The sequence below is a fragment of the Anopheles maculipalpis genome, chromosome 2RL, assembly GCF_943734695.1.
Source record: "Anopheles maculipalpis chromosome 2RL, idAnoMacuDA_375_x, whole genome shotgun sequence".
In the NCBI taxonomy this organism is placed as follows: domain Eukaryota; kingdom Metazoa; phylum Arthropoda; class Insecta; order Diptera; family Culicidae; genus Anopheles; species Anopheles maculipalpis.
This window is the reverse complement of record NC_064871.1, coordinates 72,213,692-72,230,978: the sequence shown is the minus strand read 5'-3', so window position 1 is coordinate 72,230,978 and position 17,287 is coordinate 72,213,692. Positions and strand designations below refer to the sequence as shown.

Here is a 17,287-nt window from a genome sequence, read left to right as displayed (position 1 = left end):
CGACACGGTCCCCGTAACGTATATGACGCGGAAGGAAGGTATTGTTTTCGACCGTAATGAGCCGGTGCTAATTTAATCATCGGTAGCTTCATCATCTTCAAACCGATGATACCAGCAGGCCCACCTACGGAAGACGGTGCCGTTCGAAGAGACTAAACAGACCTGTTGCATTTTTGGTTTGTGGTGATGGGAGTTTTACCCGTTTTACCAACTACCGCTTTTAGAATGGTGGAGAAAGTTCAACGAAGTATAAATCGGACGGTAAAAGTGTGTGATCATAATTTTATTAAGGGGATCATTCTCTTGGCACGTAATCACCAGTTTCGAATCATTCAGCGATCGCTATATTGCGTTGGGTAGTCGTTGTTTTTCTAAAAAAAGATAATCAACTCGCTGGAATTGTTTGGCCTCTCTTCTGATAAGCAATCAGCTGACTGTAGACGATGTACGTCAGACGTCCCATTGCAAACATCTTGGTACAAGTTACGTATAGGTTACCCTCTGCATCATCGCTGTACGAATTTGTGTGAGTCGTCGACATTGTCGGTTATCAATGTTTTGTTTGCGCGCCATATTAAATTGTTTTGGTTTCATAATTGTAGAGTTATTCTGTCCCTTGTTGTATTTTTGTGATTTCGTTGAGTAGTACAAACAAACATTTGTTGATCTTAAAATGGACTAAGTTTTTCGTTACTTGAGAAATGATTTTTTTTTAAATTTTATTTAATTTAATTAGGGATAAACCTGGCTGTATTTCTTAAAATTTTTGGTTGATTTATTTGTTATTATTATTTATTCATCCAATCTGTTAAAATAAGAGCTATAAAATCATCCTAAGATCTATTTCAGTAGCATTACATTTTAATACAAACAAACAACATAAAATTTTATGAAAAAAATTAACATAGCTTAACATTTAATCTACAAGTTGTAATGAACATTGCCAAAGATTATTTTCTAATTTTGTTCCGTCTTTGGGAACAATTTAACAGTCTCTTTGCAAAATATGGAACATTCTATTAAAGTTGTAATGAAAAGTATTCAATGACAGCATTTTTATGTTCTCAAAAATCATGATTTCTTCTTTAAAGTTAGATTAATGTATAAATTGATATTTGTTCAAGTGTATGTTTTTAACATTTTTGAAATACTGATTGTTATCAGTTTTTAACCTTAACATAATAACTATTATTATGATTTTTCGTTATGCTTTTTATTATATTTAACATGAAATTATGAGGTTTGTCATAGGGAAAATTTAACAAAAAAAAAAAAAAAAAAAAACCGCTGGATTGTGCAGGTAATTTTTGGTAATTAACTGAAACACTACTTGGTCTTAACATCTTAAAAATAATTTAAATGCATGTAACTTACTGCGCTTGCATCACGAATTAAGCTGATTTACGTTTCTTAAAGGGCTAGAAGTACATAGCTAAGCGTTTATCTAACGTGGCACCTGTGTATTTTACATTGTTCCTCCAGCTTTGCTATAGTTTATTTCAATCTTCTATTTTTTTGCAGTATTTAGCATATTTTGCTATACCTGTATTTAAATTGTTCATAAAAGTAGTAGGGCGTCTGGCAGAAGAACTAATGGTACAATCATCAGCAAAGCCATGCTTTGCTTTCTTAGTTGCTGTCATTTAAATTTTTTTTTTCTTCAAAATCAAAGCCATAAATCTCTACTATATTGCTTTAAGTTTGTACAGATATCTTCTTCTCCTCCTTGGCTTAACGACCTCTAAGGTCATGGCGGGCAAAATGGCTTACTAGACTTACCGATTACCACGTAGTTGATTATACAGTCCTTACCACGGGGGGACTGTATGAATGAGATTTGAACCCCGGTCCTGCCGTTTGAAGATCGGCACCGGTGTGGTTTTTATCATCAGGACAATAAATAAGTTCATGCGAATTTTTTCGAAATTGAAAGTTTTGTTATGAAGACTTGGTAACGCTTTCAATTTCCAAAGTATTTTTTATCGCTGATAATTACTTTTTCTCATCTTTTTGACAAAATACGGATTCCTTCGAAAAAAAGTGAGGGTTCTTTGGTCGCTATGCATGGCTATGTTGCATCAGAAGAAGATGCTTATCTTAGTAGTTGTAATGTCTGGGCTGTACGGACAGTCCATTTCAACATTTTAAAATATTTTGCAACTGGTGCTACAACATGTGATTGAGTTCATTTTGAATATTCGGCCTGGGTGTCGATGATCCCTTGGCTTCAGTTCGTACGAAACAGAATGCCCTATCTTGCGGATCATTACCATGGTTGTTAAACGTTGGCAAATGGCTAGCTAAGTTATCACAATCGCCTTTGCAAGTTCGTCTTGCGTTTGCGAAGGTTCTTCAACGAGTGTTTCTTCATATTTCAAGGAATATCCGGAGCTATTCATCGTTTCCAAAGAAAAATTGCTACTTTTCTCGCCTACTCGCCCAGCCGATTTGTTACTGCAATAGTAATGAAGCAAAGCTCCCTAGACTCCACAAAAATGTTGCCATTTTAGAAGTTCATGGAAACTACTTTTTTACACTTCAGGAAAATGACAGTTGGTGGAAATGAGAGCCTGAAGATGGTACTGTAAAATGGCAGTTTTGCAAGATTGCACCAAATTATTTTTATTTGAAATTATTTTTAGTCCTGATACAACTTTTTTTTTCATTTAATTTTGTAATCAATGTTTGAACAATATTTGATGTATGCGTAATAGTTTGTAAAAAGATTTGTTTTAAGCAGAGTGATTCATACAAAGTACTCTCCCATTTTTTTTATAAAAAATATAGAAGTAATAGTTAATTTACTCACTTAAATAGCGTGTTTTATTGCTAATTAACCATAATTTGCAATAAAACATTTGAACAGTTTTAAATTTGAACAAATAACTCTGATAAAAAAATAAATAGCGCTATTGTCGAATGATGCTCTGATTCAACGTTGCTATAAGTTGCTATGCAATAATAAACGTGTCTTTTTGTTTCATAAAAACTATTTTAAACACTTTCATTAATTTAACAACAAATCACACAGTGTATCTTAATATTTTAGGTGTGTTTTTTCGTACTAGTCGGGATACAAAATTCCGTCACTTTTTTTTTTGCTGAAGATTCGCGCAATTTTCGTATGATCCAGCATATAAGCATCATTACGTCAAATTGTAACAGTTGGCCTCATTTAAGTGAAGCATGTCATAAGCTCACCATTTACCAACCATGGTACAACCGCATGCCTCTATAGCGTAGTGCCTTTCGGATGATGCCGTTCGGATGAGTGGGATGTTCACTAAGCGATTCTAATCACTTTGCCACCGCTCCCTGTACTAACGTGGCATCCACCGTTGCTAACACTTGCTTGCGGATCTTGAATTAGGGGGTTCACTGTGTGGTGCTTGGTGCCTCTGTATGGTGCAATCTTATAGCAATTGTGTCTTGGCATAGAATGGGTGTTGTGTCAGTAGGCTTTCCCGTCTTGGTTGCGTCTTCTCCCGTGCAAACCACCCTCACCCATCTTGAATGACAACTTTTCTTTCTGGAGGATCGTCTTTGAGTCAATGACGGCATGTAGCAGCAGTACGGTAGCGGTACTGGAGTAAGCTCGGTCAGTAGCCCTCTGTTTGGCCTTTGCCTAGGAGGCGGAAAAACAGTTGAATAAGTAAAGACAAACTACCGTTTGGAGCGGTTCCAATGGGACACACAGTAGCGCACAGTAGTAGTAGGTCGTGCACATAAGCATAGGTCATGGAATGGTGTAACGCTACAGGTCTAGCGTATGTGGGCTGTTTAAAAAGAGAATTTATAAACAAATGGGAGCAATCCCGTTTGTTTGAATTCCAGCTGAGGAGTTTTTTACGCTCTTACATTGAAATATGATCAACGTTTTGTATTAGAAATATCATAATGAAATGCTTATCGTCACGATTCTCCACAATGGTAATAATATTTATCCAACTAATATAATTTACTCTTTTCTGTCTTTCGCTTCAGGTGACAGTCTCCATTGCTCTCCGCTAGACAGTGCGTACAAAAGCAAACCGCTCGCACACTATCCAGAGCACGTCGCGTGGAATCCCTTCGATGCGCACGGTATTTGCATGCTGTCCCTGCCGCAGGGTTTGCGTTTTCGCACCCAAAAGCACAACATCGAACCACGGTTCCACGCGTTTGCGACGACACGCGAGGACGGCAAACGGTGCTACGGATTCAGTCTGGTGTTCTACGAGGAGGTTCGCAACCGTCAAATATGTAGCGCCATGCACACGCTCCAGTCGATGTTTATCACGGAAATTTCCAGCTCGCAGCAACCACCGCCGGGTACGTTGCGTCGCGTAAAGGAAAGCCCGGTTAGCCGATCCCTGCCAAGACACTTTAAAATTGCGGCTCAGGCGCCGGCATCTGCTCTGAGCTACTACGACGTCACGAAGGATAAGCTGTACGTGGCCAAAAGCCTGTCGCTCGTCTGTCAGGTGCCGTACGCGCACGTGGCGGAGCTATTTCTGCAGAATCTCTATCGGTAAGTATCGGTGGTGGGGTGCTGCACCCAGTAAGAATGCTTTATGTTGGTATAGACGGACGGATGGTTCTATTTGTGTTCTATCGGTAATCGTGCAAGGTGTGCCTGTTATTTGTTCCTTCCCATTGCAGAACTCATTGTCATGACGTATTGTCTGACGAGAATGTCTATTTGCTTGGGCTCTTCGTGAGTTTTATTTTCAAAGCGGTTATTTTTACCACCAATGAGTGTCCTATTTACATGAGCAATACTCGAAAGTGCCCTTGAAATACGACGCACAATATAAGTATTAAAGATAAGAGACTCGATTTTTGCAAACCTCTTGAAAAATATAGCTACATACTTGTATCTTGATGGGACAAAGTTGCTGATATCCGATTAACATATCTTATGACAGTAGAATAATAATAAAACGATCGCCAATGGTCCTGTGGTAAAATTGGGTCCATTTACAAATCAATTCTATTGACCACAATTCAGAGACATCCCCAGCCTTCAATAGAACGACAGTTTAACTACTTAGAAACGTGTTTCTGAAATAGTTCAAAAAACATCTTCGTGTGATATTTATTTTTTGCTACTTGACGCAACAACCACCTTCTATAGATCAGGCCGGCCATTAGCTTACTAGACACGCAGATACCACATAGTTGAATAGTCCACTCCACAACAGTCCTCACTTCGCCCCGGATGAGATTTAGATCTTGGTCCTATCATGTGAAGACTATCGTAGTTGTCGCCTTTACCACCGGCCCGATATTTGTCATTGGAGGGAAAAATATTTGGGACAAATAGTTTAAACTAAATGTGTTACGAGTATCTTTTCCTGCCAGTCCCAAAGAAAAGAAAACACAAAAAAATCTTCTTTGCCAACGTGGTGTTGAAGCCAGTTTCACGTATATGTTGTTAGTCTTCTTTGCGGCATACAAAACCATACTTTACTTGTCGTTATTGTTATTAGCTTTTAGACACTTTAAGCCTTGGTGGCAGTCATGAGCCACTTACAAAACATACCTTACTGAGAGACCAACATACTTGATGGATATCTATGATGACCACAACGACGAAGGAAAGACATACTTCAACAACATCTTCGAACCCTCTTCTCTTACGGAATTGCCTTATATTCATACATCTGCTATTGAATACTATTGTAATCCTGGTGGCTACTCTGAGACCTCTAAGACCTGGGAACAGAAAAAGGAATAAAGGAAAAAAAAAAGGAAAAGGATACATCAAACCATAAATATTCCTCAAGAGCTTCTACTATATGTTTTAGTGCTCCCAAATTAAAGGCCTATACTCAAGCGAATATTCTCACAGCCTTTTTCAAATTTCGTAATTTCAACACAGTAATTTTGTCTCTGAAATATTTTTTTCCATACTTAATCTATGCTATAACTTCACAACTATTTATTTGAAACTATGTGTTAAAACAATGTTCATCTTTTTTTTAAATATTTTAGTTGTCTTCCGCGCCATCCCGGTTCCCGGCTGAGCCTAGAAAGCTACGTGTACAATATTCTGTACGAGGTGTCCACACCGCCACCGGGCAAATCGATACGAATATACATACCCCCGGAAGAACCCCACCTACCTCCCATCGCCACCATACTGCAGCGGCCGGCCCAGAAAGACGAACTGCCCTTCATGGACTTCCCGTTACGGTTGCTGTTTACCTATCTCGGCGTCGAGTGTGTCATCCAGCTGTTCACGTGTGTGCTGCTCGAGAGCCAAGTGTTGCTCCGCTCGTCGGACTATCAAAAGCTCACGATCGTGGCGGAGTGTATCACTTCGCTACTGTTCCCCTTCCAGTGGCCGCACGTGTACGCGCCAATCCTGCCCGCCTCGCTGCACCACTTCCTCGATGCGCCGGTCCCGTTCGTGATGGGGCTGCATGCCGATTGCGACAGCAGTGTGCGCATCGGTAGCGAGGCAAACCTGTGCTACGTAGACATCGACAAGAAGTCGGTGCAACTGCCCGAAGAGCTACCCTCCTTTCCTCATCGGCACGATTTCATCTCGGAAATAACTGCCATACTGGACAAGTACTCGGTGCCGCGCGATCGTTCGCTAGATCCGCCCAGCATACTCAGCCCAAAGAATCTCCTCAAGGACCATGACATGATGACGGCGAGCTGTACGCTCCCGTCCGGGATGCACGTTCGCCGGAAGCATTCGCTGCACGATCTGCTCGACTGGGACCGGCCGAACTCGCCCGACATGCCACTGCCTCCGACCGCCGTCCCGGCCCGCCCGGACGTTCGGCAAAGGATCGTTGATATTGTGCGGCGTAGCGGGGGCGACGAGGTGGACAGCGGTGGTCCGAACGAGGTCATGCCGAGCACCAAGCAAAAGCAACCGCTCTCCACACTCGAGCAGTACTACGAAGATCTGAGACTGAACAATGCATTGCGCGAAATTTTCCTCAACCGGTTCGTGCAGATGTTTGCCGCGTACGAGCATTTTGTTATACTTCCAAATCAGGTAGGTTTACGCTTGGATGCGTAGTCTCGTGCGAGTCTATGTGCTTTACCTCCTCGAAGCAAGTTGTGGTTTCCCCCGCTCAAGGACACAACAAATGTTCCATTCTAACGCAATTTAATTTTCGCTTCTACCATAACAGAGCAAAGATGAGTGGCTAACGAACAGGGAGTCGTTGCACAACTTCGACAAAGCATCGTTTCTATCGGACCAACCGCAGCACCATCGTCCGTTCCTGTCCCGGTTTCTCGAAAGCCAAATGTTTGCCACGCTGATCGATAACAAGATCATGCTTTCGTGGGGTGACGACCTAAACGGATGCCCGCTGGTCGACAGCTTGAACGGTGACATGGAGTATAGTTTAAAATTGTTCGACTCAAGGATAAAAATTTTACGGTAACTATTTGTTCGTGCTTCATTTGACATATGCTCCCTCGTGTCGGGCTAGATGGACACGTTAATTGCCTTATTGTGTGTGTTTTTTTTCCTTATTTGCAGTAAGCGTTACGGTGGCGAAAGCATGATCCGAACCGCCAACTACGAACCATGTATACTAGCGAGAGAAACGCAAAAGCTTCTAGACAAACGGTTGCAGACGGTCGATATGGAGGTTGCTCCACCGAGTGAAATCCTGGACAAGCGAGCACCCTACTATCGGAGCTTCCCGCTGCTGGAGAAATCCGTCCTCAACCAAGAATGCGTCTCAAGGTACAAATAGTGCGCTATACACTTTTTCAAGCGAATGTGTGTGTGTGTGCGCGTGTAAGTGTGGCCAAACGTTTCCTTCCTGCCGGAAGCAGTGTTGCGCTGGTTAAATGAGGCATGGTTTGTTTACTATTTTTCTCTGTCCACGCTGGGCTGTGGGCACGTGTGCTGTTGGGTGTTAAGGCTTGACGTGGCGGTCAAAAGAATATGCAAAATCAATGCCATTCTGTGTGGGATGATACTAAAGGGGTGAAAATCCCAACGAATGCAGAATGCTTATCCACATTGTTCTATTTGGAAATTGCTTCAAATGGTTTCGGTTCTTGGATTTTTGATACTGGTGTGATGCTTTTCTATTATCATGGTTATCATGGAAAACATGGTTTGGATGAAGAAAGATTTTTCAACACACATATAGGATCCATCAGAAAGGAAGATTCCCGATGACGAAACAGAGAAAAAATGGTATCAAAACAGCGTCCTCAGGTGTACATTGTTGTGATATTGCAAGAGTTACTTTAAAAAATGCGTAAAATGGTTTTCCATTTAAGCCTGTGCATATGTTTTTATATGTTAGTTTTTTGGCGTACGTTTTGTTTGATTGAATGAACTAGCATTGTTTTAAAAATTGATAGTTAAGCGTTTTAAAATTTTGTTTTACTTGTATACGTACTAAATTAGCTTTCGACAGTACTGTTCTTCCAATTTCTTTTTTTTTGTATCGTTAAATGTTGTGCTCTACATTAATACCTATCGTTATTGCCTAGGACATATTTTTTTCTGTTATTTTATATAGTTTTGTGTACGTGACAGACAGTAGAAGCATTTTTATTATAAATTGTTAGATAAATACTATGCGTGTGCCGTTTAAGAAAAAATCAAACTATCACTAAATACACTCAACCAAAAGCACAGAAAAAGAAATCATGTTGTGTAATACAATCTAATCACACTTTTATGAAAACCTTCTTGTAATGTTATGTTTCCAAAAACTTTATTTTTCTCAAATTAAACTCTCGTAATTTATTCGCGTTACTTCCTTCTTGTACAATGTGTAATGAAAATTCAAATTCCTTTTTTTCTATTAGGTCCGCAATTAACTTTTCGCTGCCTTTTTTTTGAAAATGTTTGCCTATTTTTAAAATGATGTAGTATTGACCATCGCTTGCCACAACATTCGCTGATCATCTTTTGGGCAGTTCCAAGAGAATTTTTGTGTTTCCTCGTGTGATTTGAATTGTTGTTCAGTTAAACCATGTGTCATGGATCGGAACAGGAAATCTAATGAGATAAGGTCTGGTGGCAATAGCGGATAGGGTAGAACATCTCCATTTTTCAGCGTTTTCAGATAAGTTTTCACTGGTCAGGCAGTGGAGGCTGAGCGTTGTTGTACAGAATGATCTTGTCTTGCCTCTCCGTAAGCTATATTTTTCAGGACAATCAGCGAAAATTAAGTTGCGGACCTGATATAAATTCATAACCATACCAACGACAAAAAGACAACACACAAGCACACCAAGCAAAAGCTTCTTTTACGCACACGCATATATTAAAATACCGTTCACAACCAAAGGTGATACGAAACATATCTCCTCCTTAGCTTGTAACTACTGTAAATTAGTTCGTGATGCTCCTCCTCTCTCTAGAAAACGTACGTTTTTGCGTGATGTGTTCTGCATGAATGTGACGCGTTTTGCATGAACTATATAATTCGTGATTATGTTTTTAGTTTTATAGAATGTGTTCATTAAAAGCGACACCGTGGAAGGAATTCTTCTATCTTCCTCCTAAGCAGCAGCAGCAAACATGCCAGTCTGTGAGCACACAACGAGATGGAAAAGAAAACGAAACGAAATGCAATAAAAATCCTTATTTTTTACCTATTAACAAACACCAATCCATGCATCACTTTTATTTTTCTATTTAAATGTATTTTATGACGTTCTTTTTCGCAAACTCTATACCTTTCGAAGCTTTAGCAAATCAAACAAAAATTATGCTTCCCTCAGTCATTATTTTGTTGAGTGTCGTTTGTTTAGCTCTTCGCTGTTTTTTTTAGTCGCTAGGAAAAGTGCACGGCAATAAGCAAAAAGTGTTTGTAATTTGTGCAGGTAAGGATTTTTATTTTATTCTACTCTCGGTTTGTATAATACAAGTTTTTTTTCGTTCTATTTGCGTGTTTCGGTGATTTGAACAAACTTTTTTTCTCGCTCTCCCACTGTTTCACTTTCTTTGTGTTGCACTTTAACTAATACACATTGTTTGGCTTTTGGTACATTAATATATGGGTCTTTGTGGTGCGCCTAGGCTATAATCGATTAGATTAATGTACTGTTTTTTAATTACTTCTCTATTTACAGAGGCAACAGCTTACGACGGGTGAAAAATGGCAGCACTAAGTGGAAGGTGAAAGAGATATCCCTTGACGGTGGAACATCCAACTTACCGGGACTTCCCAAGGATGCAGATGGGAATAAATCCAACCGCAACTCCGCCAATCTTTCTGGTGCTGAAATTAGTCCAGCCCTGCTAGCACAAGCCAACTGGACGTTCGTGGAAAAGCTTCTGAAGGTGACTTATTTTGGTGCAAATTTAAATTTATTTAAATAGAAATTTATGAATCGTACTTTACATCACTTTTTCTAGGACATCAAGAGCAAAACAAAGCGAATGCTGCTGGAAAAGATGGGCACCGAAGCGATCGAGCTCGGCCTAAGTGGGGAAGCATCGGTAACGGGTGTGGAGGAGAACACCATGATTGCATCATTGTGCGACTTGCTGGAGAAAGTGTGGTCCCACGGGTTAATCAACAAGCAAGGCAAATCGGCCCTCTGGACACATTTGGCAGCGTATCTCGAGATAAAGGATTGTCAAAATCCGGGCAAACATCAAATGGAAAACAGTTATCTCACCCCAGGTAAGAGGTTCAATGATACGCGACTCGTTCGTCTGTATCTTTTCAGCATTTTAGCAGCTCCGGACATATCAGGCTTGAAAAATGGATTTTCAATATCTTCTAACAAAATCGACAATCGTATCTCCTCCATCGCAGTATCTCTAAATAGTCGTAATACTTGACTAAGCCATTGAAATAGATTGTCCTAAAATCATTTATGCTACATTCTCTTTCCCACACACAGCCTTAGCGTGGACTGTCATGCGGAAGCGGATGGATTGTACGTTTATTAAATTATGCTTCTTTTCGCTTTTACTCTGCATGATATGGCAACCTTTTTGTGTGGTTCATTTTCTTCTATTCAATTCTTATTCTGTTCTCAACGATTTGATAGAATTTCTTTTACAATTCTTCATTTAATTTTCTTTCGTTTGTCGTTCTCTCTTTCGTTTCTTTCTGCGCTTCTTATCCCGACGCAATCTCTAACGACTTGTGTAACACGAACCTCAAACGCGACATAATTTTGCATGGATTTAGAAAAAGCACGTAGCAACTCGGAAACGCGCTACTACCGCACACTAAAACCACCGAAAAGCGGTGGCATACCGCTGGGTGGCTTTAAGTATCACACCTCCATTGCGCACAAAATACGCCGTCTGCAGGGTCGGACGGTAATGGGGAGCGGTACGCTCTACACCGCATCATCGGCGGAAACGGTACCAACGTCGCCGGGTCGCTTTACTAACTTTATGTTGTCCGATGTCGTTGCTTCTTTTGTCGGTATGCGTAATGGGTCGGTAGCTAACCTGTTTTCCACGCGCAGTCACTGCGGTGAGTAGTGTGTGTCCTTCACTGGTTCCGCTCCTGATTGTATCACTTAAGAGTTGCGTGCGTGCGTGTGTGTTTGTGTGGTTGTTTGGCGCGTTTATCTATATCTACTCGGTATCACTAAGCCTAGAACTATCTAATTTTATAATGGGTTCAATGTTCAGTGACTGATGGTTAAGGTGGAAAATCAAATCAAAAGTATAATTTTTACATGGAAACAAAATGGATTTCTTTTGAGGATTTCCCATATCTAATAATCTAAAACAAATATGATTTAATGAATCGAGATTTTATTCAAAAATGCTTTTCGAATTTTCTACAGAACGGCGCAATTAGGCCGCATTATTGCTGTTCAGATAGGTTTAACCATGCAACAAAAATGGTAAATGTGTTTTTGTCTGCTGGGACCACAGCATACTAGAAGCTAGAATTAAATCAATATTTTTCCTTCATTTCTTTAAAATATTTCCCGATCCGTTCCCTCGTAGTGAGGACTGGTTAGTCAACTACGTAATATCAATAAGTAACGGAGTAAGCCATTCGATGGCCTGTGTTATCCAGTGATCGTTAAGACAAGAAAAACCAGATGAAACAACATTTATTGTGGAACTTGCGGTCCTTTCTAAGGAAGGAAGGTGCTCCTCGATATTGTACGATATTGTACGGTACGAAAAGACTAGACTGACACACTATGACGCTTTTACTTTTCTGTAGAAGTAGGTTTAGAGAATCCTCCTGGTTTGCTCCGTTACTTTCTTAAAATAAACTAGTTCCATTCCGTTCCGAAAAAATGGAAGTTTCTCATCTCTAGTGTACACCATTTTAACTTGAATGCGGTTCATAGCTTGAATATCTTTTAATTTCTTTAGAGCTAAACTTAACTTAACATAAACTAAATAAATAGGCTTGAACTATTTATTTAGTTTAAGTTTTAATGTTGCTTAATATTGAAGACAAAGTTACGATTTAAATGCTTTTCGGTCCGTAAATTTAAAATCGTGTGTCTCACAAAATATAGTGTCTTAAGAGATTATTTATATAGACCTATAGTGGGCCTATAGGTAATTGTTAAGATATTTTTACCTAAACAAAAACATATTTTTTTAATTTGCTGAACGCACTGATTCCTTCACCTATTTTTCACATTCTTTTCTACGTTTAACACAAAACAAATGGGCTTTAGCACTACATTTTACCACAAGTTCTAGAGATTGCACTCCATACTATCCTCAATAATTTATTTTTATAACATAATTTTCTTATTTGTTTTCGTGTGTGCTTAGTTTGACATTTTTAATGATTTATTTCTCTCCTGGTTTACATTATTTGCTGTTTCGTTTGCGATTTTCAGTTCCAATTTGTTTGCTTAGGAGAATATTATTTGCAATAAGTAGTAAGATGTACTCATAACGCTTTTCCAGATCTTTCATCATTGGCCATCGAACCGCAGCTACCACCGCCTTCCCCTACACGTGGTCGGTCCAAATCTCGAGAGCGTAAGAGTCTTGGTCCCGAGCAGCTACGACCTCTGCCAGAATCGCTAGAGTTTGACATCCGGTGAGTAGTTAATTTTCGATTATTTAAATTCCTTTTCAATTTATTTACTTGCATTTATTTTTCCCAGCAACATCCTGGCAATGACGGACATTAAAACACACATCGGCTATGCTCGAGCTTGGGTACGGTTGGCACTGGAAAAGAAGGTACTCTCGCGTCACCTGCGCACCCTACTGTCCGATGCAGCCCTGTTGCGTCAACTCTACAAACGGTCCGCCTTTGTGCGGTGCGATGACGAAGTGGAACAATTCCTGTACCATCTGTTAACGCTGAATGCGGTGGACTATTTCTGCTTCACCAACACGTACCCAACGACCAAACTGCCTTATCGGGTGGTTATTTTCCCGTCGAAAAAATCGAGCGCTGCCACAACATCGGCGAACGTGTGGATTGCGATATCGGGCAGCCTAGGGGAAACGCAGATCATCAACGTACCACGACATTCGTTGGAGTTTGTGTTTCATGTAAGATTGTTGATTTCCGGTCAGTTTTGAGTTGTCAATAATAATGTGATGAATCCTTTACTCGTTATTTATGCAGCACAAAACACTCGGTATCCTAACGTCTTTACGAATTGGGCATGATGATACGGGAATGTCATCTAAATGGCTGGTAGAACATGTCGTTATAAGGAACGAAGTAACCGGGCACACTTACAAGTGCGTACCAAGCTAATGAAATTCGTGGGGAAAATAGAAATTTAAAACTGATTTTCACCTATTAATATTGCAGATTTCCGTGTGGCCGTTGGCTAGGTCGCGGCATCGATGATGGTTCGATAGAAAGGCTACTGATCGGGCAGCTTGTGCCCCGTACCGTGGACAGTGAAGAGTTGGTAGAAGCGTGCCGCACACCACCCCGTACCCGTAGCCCCAGCATACAACGGCCGGAGGTACGCCCGTCAGACATACAGCACATGCTGGGTGATTGCGTGAACGCCATCGTTAAATGGCACTATCGGCCGAGCCGGGACCGGGACGCCAGCTCACTAACGAACCTGCTGTGCGGTGAGAATGGGCTGGTAAAGTGTCTGGAGCAAGCCTTCCTGTGCGGGTTCCGTTCGTCCCGGCTGTTCGGTCGCAATTTCTACCTATGGGATTACTTCGTACGGGTGAAGGAACAGTTCGAGATTTGCTTGGTGGAGGAATCGGTGGAAACGGTACGCGGTGGTGGTGCCTCAGGCTCACCACCGACCAGTGGCTCGAGCCCAGAATCTCCACCGCAGGGTATCAGCCTCGGTGCAGGGCATCATATGGGTGGTGCTGGCGGCGTTGGTGGTGGTGCTAGTGGCAACATTGCTGGTGTCGCTGTCTCTCCAGTCGCACGGCAGGAGTTGTCGGCCGTGTGGCACTGCTACTGTCACCTGATGGATGAGATCAATAACGTAAAGCAAACGTTGGGCAAGGATGGTCGCTTCCAACTGTTTATCTGTTTAAGTTTGAGGTAACGAAAATATCGAAATGTTGGGAATGTGTGGTGAAGAATCTTTACTATTTTTTTTGCAAGTGTCCCCGATTTTTGGACAGGCTTTAATTAACAGACATTTTTGTTCGTCTTTTTTTTTCTAGGGAACATCTCCTGCACCGAATGCTGGTCCCGATGGCGTACACACGTGTGACGGCCGAGATGTACGAAGAGCAGAGCTTTATGCGGAAGAAGGGCCTGCTAACATTCCTGCGCCAAATATTGGAGCCTTTGGACGAGTTTCACATCGTGTTGGAAAACACAATTACTCAAGGTATCGGATCTCATTGTTAGGCTGGATTGGGTCCATATTCGATTTCGAACGTTAAGGTAAAGTTTGCATAATGGAGTGTGATCTCGCACTCGTAGCCGTCAGAACAAAATACTCTCTACTGTACTCTAAATCATGAAGCTTCCGTTTTCGAGCAACGGTTCCGTGATCGGGGAGGAAGCTTCAAATTTCGTTAAGCTAAGCGTTTATTTGTTCCGAGATGCAGCTACATAAATTCCTCGAGTAGAAAACATTACATTTAAGTGTCGAATTAAATTTGCTACTATCGTAAAACTGCTGCAGGATCAGTGAACGAAGCCTATTTCTCCTCAAAGTAAGAGGGATCATATATTTTTTGTCCTCCATATGGATGTTTGTCTGATATTAGTATATGTATAAAAAAGCTCGTCGAAAGTAGGTTTATATTTGCTACATCCAGTAAAACTTATTTCATCATAATTAATGGGGGTTTTGCAAATCTTTACAATCATTTTAGTGGACTTCCGAAAGAGCGGAAACGAATATTCAACCCAGAATAGCAACAGGGAATAGTGGTGTCTTTGGTTGTGTTAGATTTTAGATTTGAATATTGTGTTGCGCTCTTCTCGCGATTTGGTCGAGATGAAATTATTTTACTGGTTAAGATTAATTACAACACTACACCGATAGACTGAACTCTAGTGCGAGCGATTAACTAGTGAACCCCATTTACTCAGTCCCAATGCAGAAACTGTGGCCAAAGAATACTTTGAATGAGGGTAATGTCGCCAAAGTTAGACCAACCGAGCATCGACCATCGTTAACGGTTTTCGTTATTTGCTTTTGAATTGTTTTGTATTTCGTTATGAGTTGTGTTTGTGCTGTTAATGATTCCTATTTTACATGCCGGATTTGTGCAGGGTTTTAAGCTTTTTTTCTTTTTTGTTTTAACTAAACAAGTAAAGATTGTGTTAACTTGGTAAAGTGCGTAAGAAGAACAAAATAGTCATCGACGATAAACTGTGCCAAAAGAGAGCGTTTTGTGCCGTGGCAAGAACGACATACACACACTCACTCACATACACGCATCAATCTTTCCGGTGGGACATTCTTGTATCGTCTCAGATGATTCTAAAGACAATTTAAAATATTAAATTAAATAGTACAAGAATGAAACTGGGTTTGAGAATCGTGTGGAATCAATTATATGAACCAGCAAAATGGTGTAGAATGTTTCATTCGTACGACATCTAAAAAAAAGGTTCCGTTGCCCTCCAAAGTCACGTAAACAATCTCCTTGTAATCTCCAGTGATGAGTGTTAATCACCCATTTGATATTAGTCAATCGAACGTACATTAGATCTGTTTAGTGGTAGAAGGATATTTAGCTGTGCGCGTGTGTGTAGCCGAACCGGTACTGTGTACGCACCACTTTCACTGTGTCTTCGTGAGCATGAAATGTAACAACTAACAATGAAGTGAATAAAATCATCCATTGTCGTTAATGGTAGCAAAGAAGACTCGTGCGTCGAAAGAAACTAAACATACAGGGCTTCGATCCGATATAATGGAACTTTTGAATTATTTAGAGGGATTTTTCTAATGAATACTGGACTGTTACAAGATTCTTGGGTAACTTTGCAATCATATAGTGGCATCTTGCATTGAGTTAGGGGAAGTATGCAACACGGCGGTGGAACTTTGCAATTATTTAAAGGTATTTGTACTGAGCGTTTGGTGTCCTTGCTTACACCAGCACGCCTTTTCATTTACATTTGACCGTATTTAAGGCAAAATTTGGTTGCCAAATTGGTTTCAATTATTGCTTCTTTAAACCAGTGCTGTAGTATTCTAATATTCGGTTCAGGTATTCCCCTAAGTGATTGCACTATTCCATTATATAAGTCGAAACTCTGCATTTGTTGAAAATGAGAAAGAATGTATTATGTTAAAGTTATCGAACCTAGGAATGCGCCCTGGACGTCATTATGAAATTTAAAAAAAATCACTGACCTCTTGATAATTACTTTTGAATTGTCTGAGCGACACTTCCACTATTCTAAGTCTATCCAAAATCAGTCTTGCGAGATTACACCATCTAAATCATCCAGCTTTACCCACGATTTCCAAAACTTTTGTTCAAAGATAAAGCTGATAGTAAAGAAGAATTCTTCTATTGCAGCTTACTGACTCGTGTGGCCACATACAGTGTTCAGCGGTCACATGAGAATGCTTAAAAATTGCAACTGCTTATGCAGTGGCGGATTAAGCTAGGGGCGGAGTAGGCGGCCGCAAGGGGGGCTTCTTAAGCCAGGTGAACTTCGCTGACCACGGGGTCTTTGCCGGTCAGGGGAGCGAATCATTTTAGACCTTCCATCTACCTCTCCCACCCTCCCCCTTCCCATCCCCCCGGCGCTTATGGTCTCCTAGCAAACATAGTATAGCTTGGTAGATCACTAGCAAACAGAAAAAAAACTAGGAATTACATTAGATAACCTCTTTTTCGTTGTCATTTGGCCTACTCTCTTCCTACAAGTCTTTTGTATGTTATTCCCGTGCATCATCCACTTTGGAGTTTTTAAAATTAATATTA

The 17,287-nt window shown here is 40.7% G+C and overlaps 3 protein-coding genes across 7 annotated transcripts in view; 1 reads left to right on the top strand and 2 right to left on the bottom strand.

The window, feature by feature from the left end:
• LOC126568757 (DENN domain-containing protein 5B) overlaps window positions 1-14,756 on the top strand; it is a 31,242-nt gene extending 16,486 nt beyond the window's left edge. The window contains exons 2-13 of one of the 3 annotated variants that reach the window (XM_050225361.1): window positions 3,985-4,510; window positions 5,977-6,997; window positions 7,137-7,390; window positions 7,493-7,702; window positions 10,060-10,270; window positions 10,346-10,616; window positions 11,133-11,426; window positions 12,845-12,980; window positions 13,048-13,444; window positions 13,521-13,639; window positions 13,713-14,423; window positions 14,549-14,756. In XM_050225361.1, coding sequence (XP_050081318.1) covers window positions 3,985-4,510; window positions 5,977-6,997; window positions 7,137-7,390; window positions 7,493-7,702; window positions 10,060-10,270; window positions 10,346-10,616; window positions 11,133-11,426; window positions 12,845-12,980; window positions 13,048-13,444; window positions 13,521-13,639; window positions 13,713-14,423; window positions 14,549-14,738 — 4,340 coding nt within the window. In that variant the 3' untranslated portion in view covers window positions 14,739-14,756. Of the gene's footprint in view, window positions 1-3,984; window positions 4,511-5,976; window positions 6,998-7,136; window positions 7,391-7,492; window positions 7,703-10,059; window positions 10,271-10,345; window positions 10,617-10,839; window positions 10,876-11,132; window positions 11,427-12,844; window positions 12,981-13,047; window positions 13,445-13,520; window positions 13,640-13,712; window positions 14,424-14,548 lie in introns of all 3 variants that reach the window. The other 2 variants (XM_050225362.1, XM_050225363.1) reach the window with 2 other exon arrangements.
• Window positions 1-17,287, bottom strand: part of LOC126556214 (glycerol-3-phosphate phosphatase-like) — a 231,494-nt gene that overhangs the window by 19,872 nt on the left and 194,335 nt on the right. The window lies entirely within an intron of this gene.
• Window positions 1-17,287, bottom strand: part of LOC126556345 (signal peptidase complex subunit 3) — a 586,951-nt gene that overhangs the window by 436,960 nt on the left and 132,704 nt on the right. Inside the window, exon 5 of one of the 3 annotated variants that reach the window (XM_050211603.1) lies at window positions 1,727-1,739. The exons of the other annotated variants lie outside the window; for them this stretch is intronic. Coding sequence (XP_050067560.1) covers window position 1,739 — 1 coding nt within the window. The 3' untranslated portion in view covers window positions 1,727-1,738. Of the gene's footprint in view, window positions 1-1,726; window positions 1,740-17,287 lie in introns of those variants that run through there. 3 annotated transcript variants of the gene reach the window in all.